This window comes from Ambystoma mexicanum, chromosome 11 (assembly GCF_040938575.1).
Source record: "Ambystoma mexicanum isolate Mex_15411 chromosome 11, UKY_AmexF1_1, whole genome shotgun sequence".
In the NCBI taxonomy this organism is placed as follows: domain Eukaryota; kingdom Metazoa; phylum Chordata; class Amphibia; order Caudata; family Ambystomatidae; genus Ambystoma; species Ambystoma mexicanum.
Genome location: NC_090934.1, coordinates 1,055,439,903 through 1,055,467,354, shown reverse-complemented (window position 1 = coordinate 1,055,467,354; position 27,452 = coordinate 1,055,439,903). Strand labels below are relative to the sequence as shown.

General features: G+C 49.2%; 1 protein-coding gene across 2 annotated transcripts in view; it reads left to right on the top strand.

Annotated features, from left to right (window-relative positions):
* The window catches only part of MFGE8 (milk fat globule EGF and factor V/VIII domain containing), a 386,330-nt gene that overhangs the window by 97,130 nt on the left and 261,748 nt on the right, over nucleotides 1-27,452 (top strand). For both annotated transcript variants that reach the window (XM_069624298.1, XM_069624299.1), the window contains exon 2: nucleotides 7,688-7,813. In XM_069624298.1, the coding sequence (XP_069480399.1) occupies nucleotides 7,688-7,813 (126 nt within the window). The remainder of the gene's footprint in view (nucleotides 1-7,687; nucleotides 7,814-27,452) is intronic.

Here is a 27,452-nt window from a genome sequence, read left to right as displayed (position 1 = left end):
TGCCTCTCAGTCATAGAGTTGATAAAAGGATACACTGTCACATAGCTAGAGTCTTCAGTGGATTTTTTCCAGTTACATAGATCATCAGTTGTAAACGAGATCATCAGGAGATTAAGAGGAATCGGGCCAAAAGCCCACTGGCTCCCACCACACAGGCTAACCTCTCAACTGCCTGGGCTGGAACACACTCATCCACAAACATTCCAGACACACCATTCGAAACTCACAGCATACATTCCACAGATGACATCAGTCCAAGCACACCTCATACAAGCAAGAAGGAAGGCCAATCCTACCACCACTTCCTTAAGTAAACTATCCTTTGGAGCGTAACAGCACGGCCCCTCCATCAGTCTTGGGTAGCACACACCACCTGCCCCATCCCACAAACTGCCACCCCGAAGACCTATGCAGACAACCTGCACATAGCACAACATCACTGAACAAACCACCAACATTTCAAACATCTCCAGCTCTGCCCTTACCCCAACAAACCCAACTCCCCTCCCCGAGTGTCCAGCCAGGGACTCCTCACAGGGTCAATCCCCAACTGAACCACCAGTAGAACCTGCCATGCCTAGGCCTCTCCTCCACCGTATTCCACCTCCCGAGTCCCCTTCACCATCTCCCCATACCAAACCTTCATCCATAAAACTCCCCCCACCACTCCCAACAGCTCATCATTTCTCATAGCCATCCTTGGTCTCCCCAACAGATGCTGAGGAGGAGCCCCCACACCCTGAACGGCCCCCCTCAAAAAACCACCCTCCTCCCTAACCAAATTTATCTAGACCGCTTCACACCGGAGCAAAAGGCCCCCCTCATTGGGGCCAGTTCACTTCCCCCCGCCACAGGCTTATTGAGTCTTTTAAACTTCCTTGAGCCCAGTATGCGACTTCAGACCTTCCAGTCTGCTCTTTTCGGCTCCTCCTTCATGCTTTCGTCATAGTCAGGACCCAGACCGCTCGTGGCCAATAGTTCCTCTTTGCCCTCTGAACATCCTCCTCCGTCACCAGTTTAAAACTCTGACCACTGTGTTCAAAGGCCAATGAGAAAAGGGAACCCCAGTGGTATCACACTTCTGTCTCTCTAAGCCACCACGTCAGGGGTAAACACAGTCGGCATCTCGCAAGGGTGAATGCTGAGAGGTCCTGGTAGATCATGATGGAGGCCCTATTATGAGATAACGTCTGCTTTCCTAGCCTTCTCCAGAATTCTTGCTTTTTCAGCATAGTAGTGAAAGCAAACTAAGATATAGCGAGGCCCCTCACTATCCCATCCGGCTCTATGGGCCCTGTCAATGGTAGGCTCATCAGTGGCATCATCTCTAAACATTTTGCACAGCACGGACTATGTCCCTCTCCGCCTCCCCCTCGTTCACGGGAAACCCACAGAATCTGATTGTACCTCTGCTCCCTGTTTTCAATGCCATCCAACTTGAGGGCTGTCTCCTCCTCCTGTCTCTTCACCTATGAGAGCCTCTTGTCGAACTGAGCTTCTAAGATGTCCATGAATGACTGGTTACTCTCCAGACCCTGCAATCTATCTTCGACACCATCCACCCTCTGATCCAGTTTGTCCAGCCTGTGCATGATGTCTGTTCTTATGCCTCAAATCTCCTCCAGTAGCGCCGCAATGTCCCTTTTTGTAGACATTGTGTCTGGGGCAGACTCCACAATAGTTGAGGGATTTGCACTATGGCACTCCGTTAATGGCCCTCCATATCGCAACTACTGAAGAGCCTGTTTCCAGCTCATCCGCCTGCGGCACCAGACGGAACAGCCCCCTGCTCACTGGAGCCAAGGCACACCATGTTGTAAAAGAACAGCCATTGGAAAGAAGAGGGGTGGGGGCACAAGGAGCCAACAAGCTTGAGACGGTCAGGCCACTCGCCCCCTCCTGCAATCAAGCCATGCAGACCTGCCAACGGGACACCACAGTCCTTGACGGATTAAATACTGTGGAGGCCCCTAGGCAGTCAAAATGTCATGCCATCCCTCGCAAATTATCTCCTAATACGTTTTTAATTTGTTGTACCACTTTATTTTGATCCGTTGTCGCGGCACCCCTAAAAGGAGTGGGGCCCATAGGCCGGTGCTTACTTGGCCTAATAGATCATCCGCACTGACCAGTCTTTCCTATATGGGAAGCTGCCTCCTGTAAGGAGCTTGGGGAGGGGGGAACACCCTCCGCACAGCTCTTGACCACCAAGAGTGCCCCTTGCAATCACCCCCATATGCATCCGCTCAGCATGGCCAATGCAGTCCACTGGGTGGTACAGGCAGCAAGAGCCTCCGGCCCTTCCGACCCAGGGCTCCCATCGAGGTGCGGGTGGGATGACAGTCACTTTTCCACCACAAAGGACCCTCTGATGTGGGGGGGCAACCCACCTTCGTCCCAAGCCAGTTCAAAACTCCACAGGGGCTCTCCTCACCGCGGCATGGCCTCATCCTCCTCCCTGCAGCTATCGGGCCCTCTGCCAGGCCAGATGCAGACAGAATGTTGGAAAACCTGTGGCCTGGGAACCTGGGCTATTTTCTCCTTTGACTGACAGTGATTGGGTCCCTGCAAGCCAGAGGGTCAATAGCAGTAGTATCACCGATCCTGGAAATTTGTCAACCTCTCTGCTGGTAAAAAAGAAGACAGTCAATTAAGAACTGTTGTCATTGTGCTGTGGAGCAGACCTGATGAGTTCTGATACAGTGCAGCTGCCTCGTTAGCGGAATGAGCACCTCCAGTACCATTGAAGCAGTGTATACCCGGCAAAGACAAGGTTGCTTAATTGGAATATCTCTATTCTTTTGACTTGTAGAGTCCCCGGGATCTGGAGCTGCAGACTTCAGGGCTGCGACCCCCACCAATGTCTTCTCCTGGGGAGTACACCAGTGGGCCTCTGGTCAATCCCAGCTCCATGATTCCAGAGCCTACAACTCCCTCAGATAAAACGGTTGCAGGGGGGTGAGGGTGCGGCGGACACCTCACTGATGTTGGCACACTTCGCGGCCACCTGGTCCCCACCACCTTGACCCAGGCCGCAGGAGCCTCAATCCGGGCAAGAGTGATTGTTCTCCCATTTGGAGCATCTGGATCGTCCTCCCACTGCCACATCACCTTAACGGCATGCTTCTTGCCAGTGAGCCCACTCTCACGCCACCAGGCAACGGATCCCAGAGTTCACCTGAACTCCGCGTGGAGCTGCCGGGCAGGTCGGCGATCACCTTCACTCCACTCTGGAGCTAGACCAACACAGCTCTGCCATCCCTGGGCCTAGAACGCCCAATGATTGCCCATCGTCACCTCAGGGGCTCAGCTACCGGGTGGGCACAGACCAGGAGGTTTTGGACCGTTTGGGGGAGGCTTAGACCCTTAAACACTTGGCATTGTATTGTATTTATAAAGTGCTTATACACAAAACGAGTGCTTCAAAGCCCTCCACGATGGGAGGGCAACATGGGATACAATCATTCATAAGGCCTTTGAAATTTCAGAATGATATACAATAATAATGAGCATACTTGGCCTGACGACGTTTCTGCTAATTCAAGTGCGCTATCAGGTAGTTGGGGAGTGGGGGCCAGGGCGGGAGGGAGGAAAGGGAGGTACAAGCATAACAAGCTGATAATAATGCAAGTGCGTGACCAGCAGTTGGGATAGGAGGCATTGCGCCTGGTCCAGGAGGGCCGGGGTTAGTACAGAGGGTTGCCTCTAAGGGAAGTGCGTAGTGCTCCAAGTAGTGTGGGGCCCCGGAGGCAAGTGCAGGGACTGGTGTGGGTGCCTGGGACCTGTAAGGTTCTGAGTGTGACCAGTCAGCAAGCTGAGCAGAAGGAGGTGGTAGCGGGTAGAAAGCAAAGTTTAGCAGGGGAGAGGTAGAGAGAAGGCAGAGGAGAAGAGGAAGGTCTTGAGGAGTTTCCGGAATTTAAGGAGATCCGGCTCGGGACACAGAGAGGCAGGGGGACTATTCCAGAGGGTGGCCCCTGCAGAGGATAGGATCTACCCCCAAGTCTCTGTTTGGAAAAGCGTTCAAAGGATGAGCAGAGTGCTCTAGAGGGAGTGTATTTGGAAAGAGTATGTTGTAAGTAGTATGGGCCTCAGCTCCAGAAAGCCTTGTGAACTACGCAGAGGGTCTTGTACTTGATCCTTGCAGCCATGGGGAGCCAGTGGAGGGATTTCAGTGCTGGAGAGATGCGGTCCGTGGGCTTGAGGCAAAGGATAAGTCTTGCGGTTCTGTTCTAGATGAGTTGTATGGTCTGAGTGTAGAAGAGGGAAGATTGAGAGAGAGACTGTTGCAGTAGTCGTCACGTCTAGAGAGAACCAGAGCTCTGGAGACAATGAGTCTCTGGGGGAAAGTGAGAAAAGGTAGGATACCACGGAGGAGGTGCAGCTGGTAGTGAATTTCTTTGGATATATCTGAGATGTGTGAGGAGAGTGGAAATGAGGATGACGCCCAAGTGTTTTGCCTCACTAGTGGGTGAGAGTGCTGGGCCAAGGGAGGCTGGCCAGAGTGAGATTGGGAAAACGGGAGCAGGGGTCCCAATGAGGACAATCTGTCTTACTGGCATTAAGAAAGAGGTTGTTAGCTGTACACCAGGACTGAATTGCAGACAGACAGTCATGAATGAACGAGGAGGAAGAAGCTGAGGGTAGCTTGTAGGAGAGCCGAGTGTCATCTGCATAACACTGAAAGTTGGAAGTGAAGGAAGAGATCAAGTGCTACGCATGAGAGCTACTGCATCTCTGCGCCCCCTGGTGGCCGAACCCAATTCCATTGTAAAGTACATTAAAGGCCTTTATCTCAAACAGTAATTAACATCATGGTCTTGTGCGTTTGTCTTCTATATTTGAAAACAGCTAGTGTTGAAATAAGGCTTGCCTTTATCTAGAGCAGTGGTCTTCAAACTGTGGGGCGTGCCCCCCCCCAGGGGGGCGCAGCCGCATCCCAGGAGGGAGCGCCAGAGCCCAGCATGAAATGTAAAAAAAAACATTTTTAGATTGGAGAAAATGGGACGGGGCAGCTCACATGGTCAGACTGGGCCATAAAACGGTCTTAGGCACAAATGAAAAAATGGCCAGCAGTTGCACATGGATATTCAGTGTTTAGTCACAGACTGTTTGAATAGTACCCAAGGGGTTGTTTTCTGTTCAAATGTAAACAAATGGTGATATTTACAGAATATTTATTCAGCAACAATGGTCAAAACTACTAGCTGCATAGTGAAGTAACTCCTCAAACTGGCCCACATTGGCCAAAAAAGAGGCCCATTTTTACTTGGTACGGTCATCGCCCTATTGCCCTATAGGCCAGTCCAAGCCTGCCGGCTCATCCATAATGGGTGAGGGGGCGTTCACCCACTGGCCACCTCACCCATTATGGAGGAGCAGAAGAGCCAGCCCAGTGAAACACTGAACACTCTCTCAGCTGCTTTTTCCAGCTGAGGGAGTGGTCCTGGGCTGGCTGAACTGTCAAAGGGGAAACTCAGTTTGCCTTTGACAGTTCATTTCCCCAGCCGCACATGATCACTGAGCCATGCAACACTGGGGGTGTTTTGCTTCGCCAGCCTTGCATAGCTCATTGGAAGTGCTGGCTGGGGCACTGCATGTATGTATGTGCAGGGCATTTTAGCAACCACGCGAGGTACGTTTATGGCAATTTAATTTTTTATTTAAATGTGTATTGATGTGTGTATGCTTGTGTTGTGGGACTGTGGTGGAAGCAGGATGGGCAGCAGCACTGGGATAGTGGTGGGAGTAGGGTGGGGAGAGCCCAGGGTCTGTACTGGGAGAAGGGTGCGGTGACAGCACGCAAAAGTTCATAGTGATTTCTACATACTGTCCATCTGGCACTTTTGGGGGGGGAGCCCAGGCAAAAAAAGTTTGAAGACCACTGATCTAGAGGTATTCCTTATGAGACTTTAATTCCCTAAACGTTCTCTGCTTTGATTGGTAGTTCATCAGTCAATAGAGTGCCTTGAACTACTGAGCAGAGCAGGTTGGTGTAGATCTGTAAACTTACCCAATAATTGCAATTGGTCAATTTTGAAAAAAGGAACGCCCTGCCCAAACTTAAATTGTCTAAACTAATTCACTGAAGAGAGCTGTAGGAAACTGTTTCACCACTTACATTTTATATGTAGATCTGGGCGGGGAGGGCCACGGCTGTGCTGGCTTCTGCAATTATTAATTGCAGGCTGGAAAGTGAATCGAGGCTACCCACCAAAGGGCTCAGTTTGAAGACATTGCTCCACTCAGTCTTATATTGGTGCTGAGCCAATATGGAAGATACACTTCAAAGCCAGAGGATGTATTCGATTTGGCTGTGGCAGAATTCTTCGCAGCTGAATTGACCGTGGTCAATTCGGCCGCTAAGACAATTTTTCTGCAGCTAAATACGGCCAAGCTTGTACCCCCCCACAGCCTCCAATACATCGCCCACCCACCCACTACTCACCTTTTCCCATCCAGTTTTCTTCTGACCCTACAGCGTCCGTTCCGTCCCTCTTATGCGGGTTGGATCTGCCGCTGCAGGGTCCCCTTTTCTTCTCCCCCCCCTCTCCTGCCTCCAAAACCTCGGAAGTGGGGGACACCCCAGCTACCCCTGCTCCCCATGTTTGGTACTTATTACCCCATTTGATAGTTTTTAATCGAGCGAATGGTACTGGCCGAATTCGCTACGATCAATTTAAATTGGGTACTTGGTAGCAACCAGGATGCTGTATATTTCTCCCTCTTTATCTTGTTGTCAAAAACCTGCCAACAAAGGCCCCAAAGTAGAATATGCAATGATAGTTATATCATCGTTTGGAAGTTCGATATTCAGAAGATCTTGATATAGTCTTGTCATTTTGACCCCGGTGCACGAGTGAGACGTAATGCCTCGCTGTAGAACTCTTGTGTTTCTTCGTGATAACAGCCGACAAACGAGACAGCAAAAATGTGTCTCATTTTTGGCTGTTATCAGGGAGCCATATCACCGGACAGGTTCAGTATCTAGAATTCACATATGCCTGCATAAACCACCCAGGAATGGTTAAAACCTCTCAAGGCTCATCAGAGGTCGCCAATGACCTTCCTACTCCATGGCATGTCTTTGTCCCAGCCTTAGGCTTCCCAAAGGGTAACATTTGGTAAAGTAGGGGGTTTCGAACCTGCGGCTCTACCGCTCCTAAAATCAGTCATCATGTACTGTGCTGAATGGGCTAATGGGAGTTGTAGTCCAAAGCATCTGCAGAGCCAAATACTGAGGCACTGTTCTAGAGTTTTGTGAAATACTGCAAATTGATGACAATTGGACTGGAGTTTTTGGGGCAAATGGGACAGACTTGCTTTGAGTATGAAAGTTTTGCTTGGCAAGCTTGCTTTCCCTGAACAGAAAGGGCCTTTCTTTCCCAGATAAACACGCTGTCCCACAGTAACGCTGTTACAGCGCCATTGTTCTGATCCTGAAAAACCCTCGGATGTGCCAAGCCGAAACAGATATGTTTTGTTGTCAGGAATGGTTCTCTACGTTTTGTTGTCAGGAATGGTTCTCTTGTCAGAGACATCCTTTAGGCTTCAACCCAGTTCAGGTTTCTTTTTTATTTCTTTTTTAACTACGACGACGTCAAAGATGTTGTGACAACAAGAAACGGGCACAACACTCTGCCCAACCGGATGCATACCTTGTTCTCAATATCTGACTGTTGTATTTCAGGTGAATTCTGTGAAGTGAACCTATGTCAGAATGGAGGCACCTGCCTGAGTGGCTTGTCCAACTCTCCCTTTACCTGCATCTGTCCTGATGGCTTCACCGGCATAGACTGCAATGAAACAGAGAAAGGTATGTTATGTTCATATTGTATTACACTGCGCCATTTCTTAATCCCAGTGAACCGGCCTTCGTCAAAACAAAATTCATTTTCTCTTGTGCTCCATATGAATGATTAATAGAAACGCCTACGATTAGAGTAGTGATGTTGCTTATTTACAGTCATGAATGCGCCCAGATACCCCAGGGTTAGGGGCGCTGTATGAATAAATGAATAAATACATAAATTATGTTGAAAAAATACTAATGTGCATAACATTTCGAGCCTGATATTAGACGATAAGGAGGGAATGAACACAATGCAATCAATTACTTTTTACCGTAGCATGGTCCAAAAAAGGTACTTTCGTGTCACTTTGACATTTTCTGGGATTGTTTATAGGGAAGTGTTTAAAAGAAGTCGCCAACAAATGTGTTGATTGAAGGCCTGTGTGTGCATTCTTTTATTGTTGTGTTTAGGTGTGTAGTCATTGTTTATATATGTTATGAAGAGGCAGGTTCCTTGTCCTGCACAGCACAGGCCTCCTTTGTCCATTAGAACTGATAAGGTCAGCATTGATTGCTGAAGTACCAGGAACTGCAGTGATGTTCGACTTCTTAGGGGACTTCTTGGGATGTCCTTGTCTTCTCTCATGATAGTCGCATGAGCATGAGAACAATTCTATGCCGCCTTCACACGTTTCCCATTCCCATGCATGGGGGGAGAGAGAGCAACGCAGTCCATTTTTTTTCTTGGAATTCTGGGATTCGTAGTTCAAAATGGAAAATTCAAAACTACAAGTCCCCGAATAAAATGGAAAATAGGGCTGGGTGGCTTTCTCATGCATGGAACTGAAGAACTTTAGATCCCTGTATGAAATCAAAACGAAATAGTAAAGAAATGTCCAACCACACGGGTCTGACTTTACCTTAATTCTGTATACAGTGCAAATCTTTGGAATATTAAGTATATATTGGGTGTGCGTTTTGTAAGAGTGTCTCCCTCAGACAAACATATAGACACACTCACTGCCGGCTTCCCTGGACCTTTCCTCTCCTCCAAAGGCCCCAATCAGAATGCCAAGCTACAGCCGACCAATCGGAGAGGAAACTCGGGATGCAGTGGGGCAATACAAGCACGTTATGCTTCGATGCGCAGCAGGGTGCTTGTAAGATGAAGATACAACCACCACATAGGAGAACATCCTCTATGTAGACCACCTAAGAGCAGAAAATACATGACCTGTGCAGAGGCTTAGACAGGGTTGGACCTGAGCGTGCTAGACTCACCCAAAATCTATAAATGCCGGCTCAGCAGAGCTGTGTGGGCATTTATAGATGCTAATATCACTGTGATGGGCCCAACTAGATTAGCTTCAGGCACCACTTGTTAGGTCCAGAGGCGTGGCTAGGATTATGTGTGCTGCAAAGGTGAAAGAAAGGCTACTGCAAAGGGGTAGCTAAAGGCCTCGATTTTACTACCGAAATAGTCTAGTCGAGTTCCTATGCCTCCGCGCAGAATGGGTTTACACTTTAGAGGTTGCAAAGGAGATGAATATTAAATGGAGATGTTTCTGAGGTACATGTTAAGGGCTCAAATGGAATCAAGAGGGTAGTGAAATTCTATCTCCAGCCCGAGCACATTAGGGAAGAAGTGACCATGCTCGGCCTGGGCTTGATCAACCCGGGTCGAAACGCATGTCTGTGGTTGCTGATGGTACTCTTGTTCAGAGGGGAATTGCCTAACATTTCGACGTCAGTCTGCCTGTGTGGGTGGGACCAGACTGATGTACAAATGGATATTTCTACTCTGGGAAGGGTCAGTGAGCTAAAACGTGGTTGTGGACCCTCCTGAGTGGAAGAAATTCCATAGAACAGCAGGGTATTTGACCCGTGATTGTTTTCAGTAGAGAGGCTCCCACAGTCCGTTGTAACTTTGCAAAACTTGGGGTTTCACCCCAAGTAACCCAGGGTAATCCACACATGGACCTCTTGCTCACTGTGGGCCTCATTACGGGTCTGGCGGTAAATGTGCCGGTAAAACCGGAAGCTTGCCGCCAGACCCATAATGAATTGCTGGCGACTGACTTCCCGGTGCCACCGGGCTATTCCGAGTCCGGAAGCCGGAAAGTCAGCCACCGGTAATTTTGTTATTCCCCATTTCCATTGATTCCCATAAGACTCAATGGGAATGGGGAACACAGAAGCACCGTAATGGTGCCAGTGCTCCTGTGAAACTCTACGGGCAGGTGCTGTTCCTCCCGTCTGACCCTAGCGGGTGGGACGGCACCCGCTCGCAGCGTCGTACTGTGCCGGTCCGCAAACTCCAGAACAGCACAGTTGTAATGAGGCCCTGTGTCTTAGAGAGGCTCAGCTTCACTTCACTGATGAGGCTGACTAGTCTGAAACACGTGTCTGGGGTTGCTGATGGCACTCTTGTTCAGAGAAGTGCCTAGCATTTCGGTGCTGGACTGCCATGAGGGTGGGGCCAGACAGATATGCAAATGGATATTTCTCCTCTGCGAAGGGTGCAGTGATCTAAAACATGGTTGTAGACTCTCCTGAGTGGAAGACACATTCCAGAGAACAGGGTATTTGACCCCTGCTTGTTCTCATTATATGGGCCCTTGCACCCAGGCAAAATAAAATACTATCCATCATGTCAGTGTTTGGATTTCCCTATGCTGCCAAAAAGCATTATGCAACGACAATCTGGTTACCGTTGACATAGTTTGTATTCAAAAGCTTGTGGCAGTTGAGCAGATTCTAATTTCACAATTTCTGGAGACTGGGTTTAAATAATGTATCCCCTGGAATCTGTGCAATTGGCAGAAAATGTTGTCTTGTTAATCAGTCCAGCGCAAATACAAGTATTGGAGTTGTGAGGCATCATCCTAGTACGTTAGAGCAAAATGTACAGTAAGGATGCCCCTGGGGGGGGGATCGGGTGTGTGTGTGTGTATAGCCCCCAATTGATGCCAGCCACAAGGTCCTTTTGTATCTGATGTTGAATCCTTTGTCATATGATGGATGTTTTCATGGGCTTTGCAGCAGTGCTGGGGTGGAGGCGTGCCGAGTTAAGATGCTCATCACTTCACACATCCGCTGTTCCCTTCTGTCCCCTCTTTTCATTCCCGCGATAATTTCTCATAGGAATTATTCATTCTTGATGTCGTCTTCTATTCCCATTGAGGTCCTTTCCAATAATCATTCCCAGATTGCTAATCATCTGAAGTTGGGTTGGGAAGCGATCCAGAGTTGGGCAAAAGCGGTCTACAACATTGAAGGGCATCGCTATGGTATAATGCAAATCGTAAGGTGACAATACAAACACCCATTGGAAGCCAGGGTCCCGCGTGGGTATCTGGTGATGAAGGATGTCTGCCAGATTGTGGGATGTTATCCTTCGATTTCACGAAGTTCAGGTCGAAGTTCCCAGACGGGGAATTGCTGCGTTATAACACTCTGGTTGCCAGACTGAAAACCTGGCTCTTAGTCCACAACTTTACATTTGGGGACCCTGCTACTCTTCTTGTCCTGTCACGCATGTGTCCCCTTTCTGTGTCAACTTTCTATAGGCTACTATGTATGGAGGAGGACAAATCCTGCAAAATATTCAGAAAAATTGGAAGGGGTTTTTGATGATCAAAGGAGCTATGCCAAAAGTAAGTCTTGTTTGTTAAATCCAGCAAAGGATCTCCTTTTGGCAGTACTACAAGTTGTTAATGTCGGACGAGTGTTGCCACTGGAAGAATTGCATGGGTTCCTACATCCATATAGTCTGCTCTTGCAACTGACTTTGCAATATCTGGATAGGTCTTCATGCTCATTGACCTGTCAACCATTCTCCATCGCTCCCATGATCCCATACGCCACCTTGTCGGGATCTTCCAACAAGATTTAACATTTGCCTGAATGTGGCGAACTTTGATTTTACTGAGCACTCAACATGCCAATAAAAGAGAAACTGAAGTCTTGTACGTCACCCACTAAACCTTCCTTTATTAACTGGATTCAGGGCCTTATTATTGGATCAGCCAGGTAATGATGTTGTACATGCTGAAGAATCTCCTTGATAAATATGACATAGTCTGCAGGCCCTTTAATACGTTGTCCACATGCAGATCATATGTGTTGTTCTGTTTGTCTTCCATTTGTCATTGTCTTTTTTTTTTAATTATTAACCACCTCATGCTTTCCACCAACTAGATCAACGCACACTGGAAAGCCAGGGTTGTCTCAAAAGTCTGCATTTTTGGTTTGTGTAGCGGTACGGCACAGAATATGTAATCTAGTGTTAATTCAGCTTCCTTTTTAAACATTTTTTTTTAAACTTTTATTAAGCCAAAACAATTAAAGTAGAGATCCAGGACATTTTACAGCAACCCGCCCTGAAGACCAAGCACATTCTTGCTTGCAACATAGTGGTCCATATTAGGTTGTACAACAAGGGACACTATATGTAATAAAGAATATGCCATTTCCCACGGTAACAAATTATACGTATGATTCCATACCAGCTTGTGTGGCTCGTAGACATTCTGCATATTTAGCTGGGATTTAAAAGGTTTGGTACCAGAACGGCTGAAATTGCAGGTATATCCCACCAGGCAGTGGGCTGATTTTGTCAGCTCTTAAAGGACCTCGCCCAGCAAGTTAAAATTGGCGTCTTGTCTCTCAGATGCATATCCCAGGGATCATCACTGTCCCCTCTACTCTTTATTATTTATATTCCGCCTCTCCTCATGTGGCCAGGGGATGACAGCGGCTACCTGATCCTGACCCTGGGGGTGGCTATGGGAGGTAGGACCACATGAGGGGATGCAACCCTCGGGGATGGACGGGCATCCTCCGATGAGACATGGTATCATCCATTCCCTTTTTAGGGTCACCCCTTCAGTACCTCAGGCCCCCATTGCATATTGTGACAGTAACCCTCAGTATTCTCCCACAGTTACTAATAGAACCTTTAACTATCACATAGTTACATCAGTAACTAAGACTGATCGGAGGAAGAGAGCAACCGGAATGAAGATTGCTCAGCTAGACTGCGGTGGGCAGTTTAGCTTCTCGAGAATTCCGATTGTTTCAAAACAGCATGTTTGCAGGAGTTCAAAGATGGAGCCGTGGAGAAATGCAGGGAGATCCCACTGCCTTAACACTGCTGGGGAAGTCGAGCCAAGCTGTCGGGTGGACAGGCAAGCACAGAGATGTGGGAGAACCGTGAAGACTTTCTAGCTCAGGCTTTGAATCCAGGAGGTGGCGAGCGAGGCAAAGAAGTGACACAAAGAAAGAGGGAGGCAGCGTCTCCAGAGGAGATGCATTCTCGCGGGCAGGATAAATGCTGGAGCGTGATGTTGGGCAAATGAGCTGAGCGCCGGCAAGAGAAGCTGGAATGACATGCAGACCACCATCAGCCGCAGAGACATGCAGCCCAAAGTGGAGAGCGAGAGCGGAAGCTGCAAAGGACCCAAGTGGGGTTGGAAAAGCCAAGGGAGCCCTCCTAAAACCGGTGAGCCCACAGTCAGAAGTCGAAGCCCCAGAAGGGAGCTGGAGAAGGCATTCCTGGTTCCTAACTGGAACGTGAGGAAAATTCCCTACGGTTTACATCACAAACCGAGTTTCATAGTCCTGTATTTGGGGAGATAGAAAATACACCAGTGATGAGGATCTTGGGGAGGTATGGGGTGAAGCATATGCCTTCAGATCTTGAAAGTGAATGATCATATGAGAGCATCTGGCAGAGTACCAGGTGTTTTGCGGGTCTGGGACCCACACCCAAACTGTATCAAGGAACTCTGAGAGAACCTGGCAGGATAGTATACCGGGTAGTATACCAGAACCTGGCAGGATAGTATACCAGGTGTTTTGCAAGCCAGGGAATCCTAAGAAAGACTCGTGCTCTTAAGATTTTGAATTACATTTGTGGCATTTTAAAAAGAGAATCCCAAAGAAGCTTCATATCATTAGGATTTTTAATTGCATTGGATGTGGAAAAGACCTGGGGAAGGGGGTCATTTCCCCTGGTGTGAATGGCTACACCGAGAGGGAGGGGTTATCCTCTTGGGCTAAAAAGAACTTAGTTATTCTTTGGAAATTTTGCTTTGTGGGAGAGAAACCTGGGGAAGGGAGCCATTCCCTGGAACTCTGAACATTATCCATTTGGAACATTTGTTGGATGTATACCTTTTTGTTGAACTTGAACATTTGTGCACTTTTCAATACCGTTATACCTTAGAGTTACTTTTAGAATGAGACGGTTATCATAGGATTTCAGACACAGGACGTGTTTGCTTTGGACATATTGACACAGGGCAAGTTTTGGTTGAGATGGGGAAATGCCTCCTAGATGGGGGGGTAGCAAGGCATTTTCCAACCTCTTTATTATTTAATAAAAGTTTATACCAATCAACATGAGCCCCCTGTGTCCGTGTCTCGTCCCTGGTTCCTCACACCATCCGCCCCTCCCATGTTTAGTCTCCCAACTCGCTTTGCCAATAGAGTCAATAATCTTGATTGTTATTGGCAATCCAATGTAGGCTGTGAGTCTCAGGTAGGGAGAGGTAACTATGTCCCTTTTCTATCGGACTTGCCTGTTATGATCAGCATGCCTTCTATTGCTGCAGCGGAGCAGTCATTTGTAGTCTGTGCACTAGTTAGTTTATTCTTCGATTAACTATGCAAATGCCACCCTGGCAGGTATACCCGCAGCAACGGCTACAGGTTGCACACACTGCCACACTTGACTGGTTTTCCATTTACCAAAGTTCTCTTTGGGTTCCAAACAGCGTAGAGCTGTGCATTGGCTGCCAGCTAAGCAGAGGATGGAGTTTAAGATAGTGTGCTTGGTCTTTAAATGCCTGCATGGTCTTGCACCACTGTATCTCTCTCAGAGAATGCATGTGCATCAGCCAACACGCATTCTTCGCTCACTAGCACATGCCATACTTGTGCAATGTGGAGACGGGTGTTTCCCTGTTCTAGGTCCTCGCCCATGGGGCTCTCCTCCTATTGGCCTGCACCTTATGGACTCCCCTCCCCCCCTTCCACAAAGCATTTAAGACTTACCTGTTCATCTAATCTTTTTATTCTGTCCGCTTTGATTCGTTTTTTTGTACCATTTTGTAATAAAATCTGCACCCAGATGTGATATATTCTGCTCCAGTATGCGCACTACAAATAAATATAAATCAAATAACGTAATGTTTGTCGATTCCCACGTTAGCGAGAAAATACTTGAAAATAAACAGGCCGATTCATGTAATTCCTCTCAAAAGTGTAGCACGCGGCTGGCGCACAGCGTGCCCGTGCGAATGTCTGCGCCAGCCGCGTGCGATAAAATCAATTTCCGCGCACAGCGTATTCATGGATTCCCACCTCCAAAAGCAGACGTGGTGCAGCGACCCTGCAGCAGCGCCAGTTACGCCCCCCAAGAACACCCTTGCGCAAGGAAAAGCCACCAAGATCGCAAAACCATCGCAAAGGGCTGCGCCAACCCTGTACCAGTTTACCGGACTGGCAAACAGCAAACGCAAAGCGGGGAACGCGTATTACGGGTGTCGGGAACACGCGTGCGCGAGAAGTCTCACACGTGACCTGGCCTGGGGGAGCGTGTGCATGTATTTCAGGGATGCGCGAGAAGTATTACATGCGAATGGCCTGGGTGCGTGTATTCCAGAGGTGCGCGAGAAGTTCCACATGCGATTGGCCTGGGCGCGTGTATTTCAGGGGCTCGCGGGTGGTTTCACATGCGACCTGGCCTGGGGGAGCGTGTGCATGTATTTCAGGGATGCGCGAGAAGTATTACACGCGAATGGCCTGGGTGCGTGTATTCCAGAGGTGCGCGAGAAGTTCCACATGCGATTAGCCTGGGCGCATATATTTCAGGGGTGCGCGAGAAGTTCCACACGCGATTGGCCTGGGCGCGTGTATTTCAGGGGTGCGCGAGAAGTTCCACACGCGATTGGCCTGGGCGCGTGTATTTCAGGGGTGCGCGAGAAGTTCCACACGCGATTGGCCTGGGCGCGTGTATTTCAGAGGTGCGCGAGAAGTTCCACATGCAATTGCCCTGGGCGCGTGTATTTCAGGGGTGCGCGAGAAGTTCCACACGTGATTGGCCTGGGGGAGCGTGTGCGTGTATACCAGGGGTGCGCGGAAAGTTTCACACGCGATTTCAGCAGGGTACGTGTATTTCAGGGGTGCCAGGGAGTCCTACATGTGATTTGCCAGTGTGGGTCCTCCCAGGTGTTCCCTGTACACCCTCCACGGCCCCTGCAGGCAGCCCACACCACAGGGGACTACCCTGCATCCCTGGTCATGTCCTGCAGGCAGCCCACCCAACATGGGCATGCCCCCCAGCAAAGGCACATGTCTCCTTGCACTAATGATCACCAACTCATGTCCCCTTGCACCCCCACCCCCAGAATTGCGGGGCATCTGCCAGCAGGCCCCCACTCATCTCCCACTCATGTCCCCTTGCACCCCCACCATGGCGGGGCACCTGCCAGCAGGCCCCCACTCATGTCCCCTTGCACCCCCAACCCCAGCATTGCAGGGCACCTGCCAGCAGGCCCCCACTCATGTCCCACTCATGTCCCCTTGCACCCCCACCCCCAGCATTGCGGGGCACCTGCCAGCAGGCCCCCACCCATGTCCAACTCATGTCCCCCACCACCCCCACCCCCCAGCATTGCGGGGCACCTGCCAGCAGGCCCCCACTCATGTCCCCTTGCACCCCCACCCCCAGCAGTGCAGGGGCACCCTCCACCAGGCCCCCACCCATGTCTCCCACCACCCCCACCCCCCCAGCATTGCGGGGCACATGCCAGCAGGCCCCCACACATGTCCCCCAGCCAACATGTCCTCACAATCTAGATCCCTGGCCCTTATGGTCAGCCTCCAAATGCAAAACACCCACTCGAGTATTGCATCCACCAACTTAGAAATGGCAATGACATGATAGAACCCCAATAGCAAGTCTGGAAATGAACACATGGCCCTCACATACACCCAATGGGTGTCAGTGAATCTCAAAACCCATATCATGATATGCATGATACCAATGAGATGATACTACACATTGAAGTTTGATGAAAAAAATATATTAAAAACAGCATAAATGGAATTAAAAATAAACAAATGACAATGGGAATCAAAAACCAAAAGCAGCATGTCCGTAAAATAATGAAAAACGACAAATCATAATCCAAAGGAAAGGTGTCCAAAGTCACAGTTCAAGAAAGTAAATCCAAGGTAAAAACAAAACCGAAAACCATTGCCCCATGGGTAAATCCAAAAAAAAAAAATCCAACAGTCAACTATATACAGATAAACAAACCAGGGTCCATGATCCCAACTGTAGAAATGAAACCTACATAAAAATACTACCTAATAAAATAAAACTATATACATAAATGTGGCCCATTGTCCAAAAGGTCCAAAATAAATAAAAAAGCAAAGGAAACCTACACTAACTACATAACTATTTACAAGGGCAGCGGGCTAGTCCGACGACTCACTGGTTGTTGTCATGGGCCAGGGCATCATCGAACTCCTGTTCAATGGCTTGGAGGCGGGCATGTTCCCTGGCCCCGAGGTCCTGCAGGGATAATGCAGTGTCCAGCTCCAACTTCCTGCGAAGACCCTCGAGGCACTCAGCCCGCCTCAGCGCCCTCCGCATGGAGTTCTCCGCCCTGACCATTGTGAGCCGTTCCTCCTCTGCCCGCTGCCGCTCCGCACCTATCTGCTGGCCCAACCGCTCCCACACGGAAGCCACTCCTATTCCAGGGTTCTTCTGCCCTCCGGCCGATGCCTGCACCCCTGATGTTGATGGCCCCGAGCCATGATGCCTCCCACGTCGAGCCTGCCGCTGCCTCCGACGCAACTGCCTGTGCCAGCACGATGGCATCCAGGCTGATGGAAACCACCGACGCCGTCGTGCACGTGCCCTGCCCGATGATGCTGTCACATCCTCCATCTGCTGGGGTCCAGTTGCTGGTGTGTCCACCCCTGCTGGGCCTCGGACTCCCGACTGTGGCAGGGATGGGATCCCCACCGAGGTGGCTGCATTGGTCGGGGCAGGTCCACAGGGGGCCCTGGTGGCATCTGGGCCGGAAGACGGCATGGAGTATGACTGGTGCATAGCCTCCACAGAGGAGGAGAGGGTCGCCAGAGTGCCCGACACATGTACGAGACCCCCGACCATGACCGCTCCCAACTGGGCCACGTTGGCACGGTGCTCTTAGTGATGACGTGCGTGCTCCCCCCGGGAAGCACGCACCTCATCACGAATGACAGCCGTGCGCAACGCGACACCAATCAGGACCTTCTCCATACGGCCAGGGGTCCCCTCGTCCGCAGGTGGAGGGGAGTCAGATGACATGGACATCCCCCCCTACCTGCGGACGGGCTTGGGATGGGGCATCCCTGCTGGTGCATGGTGGTGCAGTCACAGTGTCAGGGACAGTGACATGCACAGGCACCTCCACGGCGACCTGTGATGCCTCCTGCCCCTGCCCCTGGACTGCACCACTTGCACCAGCAGGGATGCCCCCACCAGGCCCCATGTGCGGGTCAGTAGCGGCCTCCTCCTCCTCTGTGGAAACCACCAACCTGGATGGCTCCACACCGTCTTCCGCCGTTGCAAGGACCTGTGGGGGCTCACCCACCCCTTCCGCTGCAGCCGTGGGGGCATCCCCGCCGCTTAGCTCCACAGCGCCATCCCCGCCCTCTTCTTCACTTTGCGCTGTGTAGAGGGAGACATAGAACACAAGCATCAGGGTACTGTACAATGGTCCCCTAGACAGGAAGTAACAGCAGATGAGTGGCACTGTCAAAGATCACTTCCATCATGTCCCTCCACAACACATGGGTCAGTGCAGGCAAAACACATGCAGTAACAGGCCTGACGCATGCTATGGACATAAGCAAACATGTCCAAGGGACTCTTGAAGCATACAATGTTGTTTTTGGACTCACATGCATCATGGGTCATGCCTATCACATGCACACACTTCAACGTACTTTCATCCATCTGGACTCGTACACCCCAGACACAGTGGATGTAAGGATAACTAGGCTGCATCAGTGAATCTGAACATTGTCACAGACATGTGTCATGCATCCATGGCATCCACAAGTCGCAGACACGCAGGTCAGAAACACAGACATGGACAGCATACATGTACATGGCATCAGCACCCATCCCTCACCCACACCCATGTCCAGGAACAGAGACTGGCATGCTCTCATGTGTCCATTCCGCATAGGGCTCCCCATGTTGCATTTAAACACATACACCAACCGTGTGCTTCACACATTACTGGTCTCACATGCATGACCATGATGTCCCTGCACACACACACGCGTACATGGCCTATGTCACACATACAGGCAAGTATCAGACAACCAGCACGCTGCAACATGCCCTGTCTCACACAGCAATGCTTGGCCACTTACCGCTCGACTCCAGACGGGTCTGTCTCTCAAGGATCTGGGCATGGAGCGCTGGGCATACGCGTTCCAGGACCCTCAGCTGGATGGTACTCATGCTGCCCCGGCCCCCCTCCACGAGGCGCCGGGCCTTTATGAGGGTCCTGGACCTGAAGTCCTCTCAGCGCTTCTTGACTTGCTTGATGTTGCGGGTTGCCACCCCCTCCGCGTTGATGGCAACCACAAAGTCGTCCCAGATCCTGTCCCGTCCTTCCTTGCCGGCGCGTGGTGATCCGAAGAGGGCATCATAATGCCCCAGGACAAGCTCCACCAGGACACCAACTTCCTTCTGACTGAAGCTGGTGGCCCTCTGCCCTTCTGGCTGGGGGTCGCCAGTGGTCTCGGATGGTGTTTGCCCCGACATGGCGACCCCCGAGGCAGGCGTGGGTGGGCAACTGGGTCCTGGGGCTGGGCTGTGGAGCGATGGTATCCCAGTCGGGAGTGTTTTCCAGCAGGGGCGGACACAGCAACTGGACCCCTGCAGATGGCTGATGTGCAGGCACCAAATGGCAGGGCACGGTGGCAGCAGGCAGGCAGCAGCAGATGGCTCGTGGGAGGCTGCTCGGGGCTCTGGGGGGCAGTAATTCGGCCTTTTGGGCAGGAGCGTGGTCTTCCGTGTGCTTACGCGTGGCCAGCTTGATACAGAGTGATTTGAATATAGGCCCTTAGCGCGTCAGCACGCATACGCGATTCCATTGGACCAAAGGCCCTTAGCGCGTATGTGTGTCTGTGACGTATCGCGCACGGGCGTTGCTTTTCGTGGGGTGCGGTGCGTGTGTCTTGCAGGCGTTGGGGTTCACGCGCTATTACTTCACAGCGGGTGGGTGTTGGCTACGCGTTCTTCTACACGCAAGGCAGACGGTGAGTGGTACCCCGCTCCCCCAGGCACGATCGCGTGTGGAAACACCCGCGAGCCCCTGAAATACATGTACCCCGCTCCCCCAGGCCCGATCGCGTGTGGAAACATCCGCGAGCCACTGAAATACACGTACCCCAGGCCCAATCGCGTGTGAAACTTCCTGTGCACCCCTGAAATACCCGAACGCAGCCCAATCGCGTGTGAAACTTCCCGCGCACCCCTGAAATACCCGCACGCAGCCCAATCGCGTGTGAAACTTCCCACGCACCTCTGATAAACACGCACACGCTCCCCCAGGCCCGATCGCGTGTGGAAACACCCGCGAGCCCCTGAAATACATGTACCCCGCTCCCCCAGGCCCAATCGCGTGTGAAACTTCCTGTGCACCTCTGAAATACACGCGCCCAGGCCAATCGCGTGTGGAACTTCTCGCGCACCTCTGAAATACAAACGCCCAGGCCAATCGCGTGTGGAACTTCTCGCGCACCTCTGAAATACACGCACACGCTCCCCCAGGCCAATCGCGTGTGGAACTTCTCGCGCACCCCTGAAATACACACGCACAGGCCAATCGCGTGTGAAACTTCTCGCGCACCTCTGGAATACACGCACACGCTCCCCCAGGCCCGATCGCTTGTGGGCCTTCTCGCGCGTGTAGGACTTTGGCGCACATTTTTTTCCTGCGCAGGGTCGCTACCGCCTGCTTTCGTGTGGCGGACAAGTATGGGCCTGTGCGCGTCTTTGGCCGTGCGCTGTTTTCCCCTATTCCATTCCATGAATAAGTGTTGTAGGCGAGCGTGTGGGCGTTATGCGCACTTGCCTATTGTACTTCCCTGTGACGCCCACATTTTCACGAGTTGTTCCCCATTCTGCGTGTGACGCCCCATGTTACGCCTACTTTTGTTATGTGTGCCGCGCTATGTGCGAATTCGCTGTGGCCTTATCGCACGGCGTTCGATGACCTGTGCGCCAGCCTGCGCCAGCGTGCGTTGCGCACTTTCTCAGCGCACATCCCACATTTCGTGCGTGCACGGACTTCCATGAATTGATGTGCGATGTTTTCTGTGCGATAATCACACTTGCACTGCGATTTTTGCTGTTTCTCTGCGAATCGCACGTTTTCGCACGCGTGCGCCGTTTTTTCGGCGCACGTTGATTCCATGAATCAGCCTGAAAGTCTGTCCCATCCTCCCTGGTAATAGCCATGTTATCCCCTCCTATTTTCTTAGTCGCCCCACTTCCTTCATTGCTATTTTACCTCCCTGACCCTCCCTCATTACCCCTCGATATTCTTTGGTTCATGTGACGCATTTTCTTTTCTAAGCGCATCTTGTGAGAGTATTGCATGAATGTTGCGAGATTGCTGTGGAATTCCCCTGATAAGCCGAAATATTTTCTTCCACAAATGGGCTCCCATCTCTCCTCTAACTCCCCCACTGCTCACGTGGTTCTTTCTCCTCCCCAGCTGTATTCCTCCTCCAAGTGTAATGTTGAGCTCTTTTCATTTCGGTTTCCCTCTGTATTACCGGCAGATTCGATTGCATTGAGCAAAAAAAAAAAAAAACGGCTTTTCTTTTCAGCCACTGTGCCACAAAGCATCATGGGAGAATATAACTCTTTCTGGAGTAGGCGGCACCGCCTTCCCTGTCGAATATCTGCTGAAGTACTGGATGGATTTACCCCAAACCACCAAAAGACACAGCTGCAAAGCTTTGCGCCCAATTTGTTTCTTATTTGGTGCACATCTGTCCAGCGGTTTTCACACTATAGGTGTTCAATACTGTGGGAAAAGGAATGGAACTCGGTCAAAAACTGGGTTATTATTATTTTTTTTTTTTATAACTACCTTTTAATGAGTTATCCCCATAATGTAAGTTTGGAGGGGACGGGGGAACAAAACCTATGTTTTGAAAAGGTTCATCCAAATCCATCCACGGTATTAGAAATGTGTAAAATGTCTACGTAAACGGTTCTCGCCTTAACTGTTGGGCAGTGTGTTGTAGTTAAATAAGTGTAACCGACAATAATACGGTACGATCCAAATGTCTAGCGCACTAGTGGTTCCTACCAAAAGGAGACTGGGAGATCTAACTATCCCTAGGAGTGTCCATGCTTTTCCCTGGGTTGCAGTGATGGGCTGCCTAATTATATCAATGGATAGAAAAATAAAAAAGGGAAGCCTTCTATTTGTTTGCTTGTTTTTAAACATTTTGAAAAACCTCTTTGAAAAATGTTTTGGGAAAAATGATTTGTATGCCAAATTCTTTTTTTATTCTCTCACTGCACAGCATACTCCATATATGCATCCACTTTTACAAATGTTGTCTAGAGCAAGCTGTGAGGTTTTCTAACTACTCAAAGGAGAGAAATGTGATTAGAGACAGTTAAGAGACCATGCCATGCATATTGTGAACAGAAGATAAGTGACTCAGGTGATTTGAAAAGTGTTTAGTGACATAATGGATCTAAAAAGGAATTTGCATAGACACATCTCACTTTTATTTACCCTCATTAGCAGCTCCCTTTGGAGAATCTAGACCACATATTTTAAAACAAGGGAATTATTAATGTTCCTACAAAAATAGAAAAGATGGATTATCAAACTAACTTGTAATATCCCCTGATTGGGTCGACCAGTTTCAGCGACATATACTTATTATGAGTCACATTCGTCAGGACCAGATTGGCACAGTACGTTAAATACTACTCTGCAACATACTTCCTGTACACAGACCTTCGAATGGTACCGTATGGTTGTGGGTTACCTGTTCACCTTTGTGTTTATTGATGTTTGAGCATAGGGCAGGTGCCGTTAGCTCTATTTTTGTGGCACCCCCTGTTTGTATAGTATTTATATAAGAGTGACACTTTACTCAGTTGGTGGAATTTGTTGCCATCGCTAATTCTCTTTTAATCATTAAATTTTCACCATTTAAACATGGAGTGCTCCCTCATTGAAGTCCTACAATCCCATTAAAACCAATTTAATGGCACTCAAATTATCAAATTGGTAAGAATGAGTGGTTTAACCAGTGCTGCTGGGTTTTGAACCTGTGCCTGCAGGCTGCAGACATATCTAATACGACTGTATAGATTTCTAAGCTTTCTTCCTTGCTGTTGAATACCTTAATGATGTAGTGTTTTCCTTGACATAGCACACTGTACCGAGTTAGCATGTAAAGGCACTGCTCTTGTTGACGAAGGTACTGTAGCACCATTTTATTCTTCAATACACCCTGTAGTACAAGAGTCTGCAACGTTTGCCTCTCCAGATGTTTTGGACTGCAACTCACATCGGCCCTAGCCAGCAAAGTCAACAGTAAGGGATCATGGAGTCATAGTACAAACATCTGGAAAACTGCGGGCTGTAATCCTTCTCCAGATGCTCATTTTTTACCCACTCATAGAATGGAGAGTTGATACAGGTTGTCTGGTCTGAAAAACCTATTTTCATATTGCAGCTGATTGAAATTCATCCAGCCATATATATGAGTAACAGGTGGCAGTGTTCCGTACCGCCCTTCAGGTGCTTCAAATTTATTTTCTTCACAAAACCCACTCTTTGCCAAGACAAATTGATGACAATTTATGATCTTCGTCTCATGAATGTAAAATGATTTGCTCTGAAGTAGTTGCATGTTTCCCCTTGAATTACTTTAGATAATTGGTTCAAATGAAGTCAACGTGGAAAAACGTGTTTAAATTGGATGACTGCCATTGGTCGAAGTGTACGAAAAGAAGTAGTGGAACTATGTTCTCTGCTGTCTGCCCCACTCCCCACAAACCCCATCCCTTTGCCCTCTTCCACACACAATCCAAACACCCAAACAAACCTGCTATTTATGGGAAACTTATTCCTACACTTTTTAAAACCAAATCATTCCAGAACAGTTTCTTTTTAAAATAAAAGTATAGGAACTTTGAAACTTAAAAATAAAAAGTATGGGAGCACCGCTCTCGCCCACTTCGACCTCTGATGACTGCTCAAAGCGGTCACAAACAAAACGCTACTTTACCTGGTCTAGAAATTCACTGTCTACGGAGTGAAGAAAATCGACCATCTGCACATAGGGTGTGCGCTCACCTGGCCTTTTTTTTAAAGTTTTAAAAGAAATTGAATGATGGTAGATTAACTTCCAGAAAATGTGTGTGGCTAATCATCCTAAAGGGTCTGGTTGGCTCTAGGATTGGAACCTGCCCATGCTAAGCACCATTTATAGGTTGGAAGGTTTGTTCTGGTGTCGCAAGATCACAGGAGTGGTTAGGGGTTTAGCCAGGACCCCAATTTGGTGCGTATGAGAGGTGGGTTTACTCCTGGTTATCTTGTCTGATTCGGTATCAATAATCCTTCTAACACGGTAGTTAGTGCGATACAGGTTCGCTTTTATTGATGGTTTATGAAAGATTCCACTTGATACAATGATTAGTGTGTAGAACACTGTTATGGCATTTTGTGCCTTGGTGCGGTCAGCCGACACGTGTTTCAACCCATACGGGTCTTTCTCAAGGCAAGTATGTAATGCTGCGGTCCCTAGGTGGGGTTCTTGTTTTATTGTGGGTGGCTGTCCTTATGGCAGTCTAGCTCCTATTGGGCTCTTCGTCTGAGTAGTGTCTGTGATGCGTTGCTCCCTGCGGCTTCAGTGAAGCCTTGAGAAAGACCCGTATGGGTTGAAACACGTGTCGGCTGACCGCACCAAGGCACAAAATGCCATAACAGTGTTCTACACACTAATCATTGTATCAAGTGGAATCTTTCATAAACCATCAATAAAAGCGAACCTGTATCGCACTAACTACCGTGTTAGAAGGATTATTGATACCGAATCAGACAAGATAACCAGGAGTAAACCCACCTCTCAATGGCTAATCATCCTATGCTTACCTCACGACATACACATAGACCTGTGTAATCTGTGTGGACACAGCCTACAGGTGCTGTCCCCTGTCATATTTAGTTGGAATATGACAACCAAGAGTACATCAACGCATCTCGGAAGCGGGAAGGCAAAACCTTTCTCCTGCCACGGCCAGCCTAATTAACTAACAAACTGTGGATCCACCCTTTCCTTTGTTAGCTGATGGTGCAAGCCTTGCATACTAATCAGAGCCCACAGGAGGCCTGGTAGCAGGACTAACAAAGGACAGAATACCCACAACAACCTTTTGATATGCACTTTGTCAACCTGAAGCCAGCTCCCGCCTCTCAGTATCAAGGACAGTGACCTGTCATGTCTGGAACTATGTACTTAAAGTAGTCTTGCCTGCAGTGGGACCCCATTCAGAAGGTAGGACTATGTGGATTGATAGAGACAGAAAGACTGTACTCGCTGCAGCTTCAGGGGAGACCTGCCACATTAATCGGGAAACACAGAGAGCTCAATTAACCAGGGAGACCCTTTGATCCACAACAGACAGGAAGATGGGTGTGACTTAGAATTTCATGTTTTCACCCCTTTATCTTTTCTGTTGCAAAGCACGCTTGTTATGACCTCACGCATACAGAAGATTGTTGGTGGCGACACAGGATTGGTTAATTAAGGTAGGCTTCACCTACATCAATGACTGGGACTCATTTGGCTTTAAAAGAGGGTTGAGCCCCCCTTTTGTGCAGATCATCTAAATACTTTGCAAGGAGTAACAAGAAGAACTCATTTGGACCCTGGCTGAAGGTTCAGTCTGCCGTACAGCTTCCACCAGTGAAGGAAGGCCAGGATCTCAAAAGAGGGAAGCAAGATCCCTCCCCTAAACATTTCCCAGGGCACAGAGGGAAATACTAAATCTAGAGGGCCCTCCAGCAGCTCCAAAACCGGTACCCACCAGCACACAGCGTGCCCTGCTAGGCTCTGCAGCAAGCTTCCTAGGTGGGAAGGGCCAGAGATTTTCTGAACCAAACCAAGGACAGGGCCGTTGCCTGCACCACTCTCCTCAGCTTTGGGTCGTCTGCCTTAAAGAACAACACAAGCCCAGTGAAGAAGCTAGGAGGATTGCATTGACAAGCATCAACCAGCGTCCACTTGAAAGGACGTTTTCGAGCCAGTCGAGCCTCTTGAGCTGCAACCGAATGCTCTGCTGACTGTTGTTGTGCCGCAGTCGCTGACGTCATCCGAGATGCCTCGACCAGTGCTTGAGACCCGCCAACCAGCACTGAGATGATTCCTGACCCTGAGTCGCAGTGTAGGCCAGCCTGCAGCCTTTCTGTCCAGTTTCGCTCACTGAACTGCCTGCCGGCTGAGACCCACTGCTGTCTCCCATCTTGAAGCGCCCTGAATTGGACCCTATCGAGCACCAAGAACTTATACAAGCACAAGGTACATTGTGCTTTTGTCACTCTCCGAAGGCCCCTAGTGACATTTTATAACCCGTTGCTCCTTTTTGTGTTAAAACCAAGGATCCTTGAACTATTGCAATTAATTCCTTTACCAACTAATCTTCTGTCAGTATCCAGAGTGCACCCCTCTCCCTTCTTTGAAATGGACTGTCCTCTGCATTCCTTTGCAGGGTGGGTTGTATTTTGTAGTGTGCGGGAACTGTCTGTTGAATAATAAAGTAGATATTTTTATACAACCTTGACTGGACAGTCCCTTTTATCATTGTATTTTCGCTGTGTTGCAACTAACCAGCGATCCACGACCTTGCAGAGATAAGCCTGCCGTTCGTCCACGTCACCAAAATTGGACCAGGAGGTTTGTCATTTGCTTGTGTTTCCACTCTGCTCGCATCCCTTCTGGTGTACTTGAGGTGTGGGGCTGATTGATGTTTTAGAAACCGATATTCATCCCTGGACCACTGGTGCCCCGGAAGTCGATTCGTCCCAACGGAGGCCAGCACATCATAGCCAGGCTGGAAACACAGAACTGCAAGAGGGATACCAACAGGAAACCAGGCTTCTTCTGCTACACACCTGGTCTTTGGATCAAGTTATCAATGCACATAATACTTGCCCAACCAATCCTACGCTTCAGGAAGGGGCTGAAGACCTACTCTTCAAAGAACATCTGGCTCCATTCATCCCTAACCCTCTGGAGCTCCCCTCCCACCCTTGCGTCCTCTTAGAACTAAAACAACTTTTTGAAATAGATTTTTGCTTTAGACTTTCAAATGTAATATGAGAAAGATATGAATTAACGTTTAAAATGTGGGATCCATCAAGTCTTTAGTTGACACTGAAATGTTGTGTTTGCCAGAAGGATTTTCCGTGTGCAATTGATTTATTTTATTATTCATTTATAATGCGCTTAATACCAGCGTGGTGTCTAAGCGCGGGAATGGGATTCGAACCTGATGCTTGCAAGCCAAAAGCGTTGCCCCTGAGCTATCCTTCCT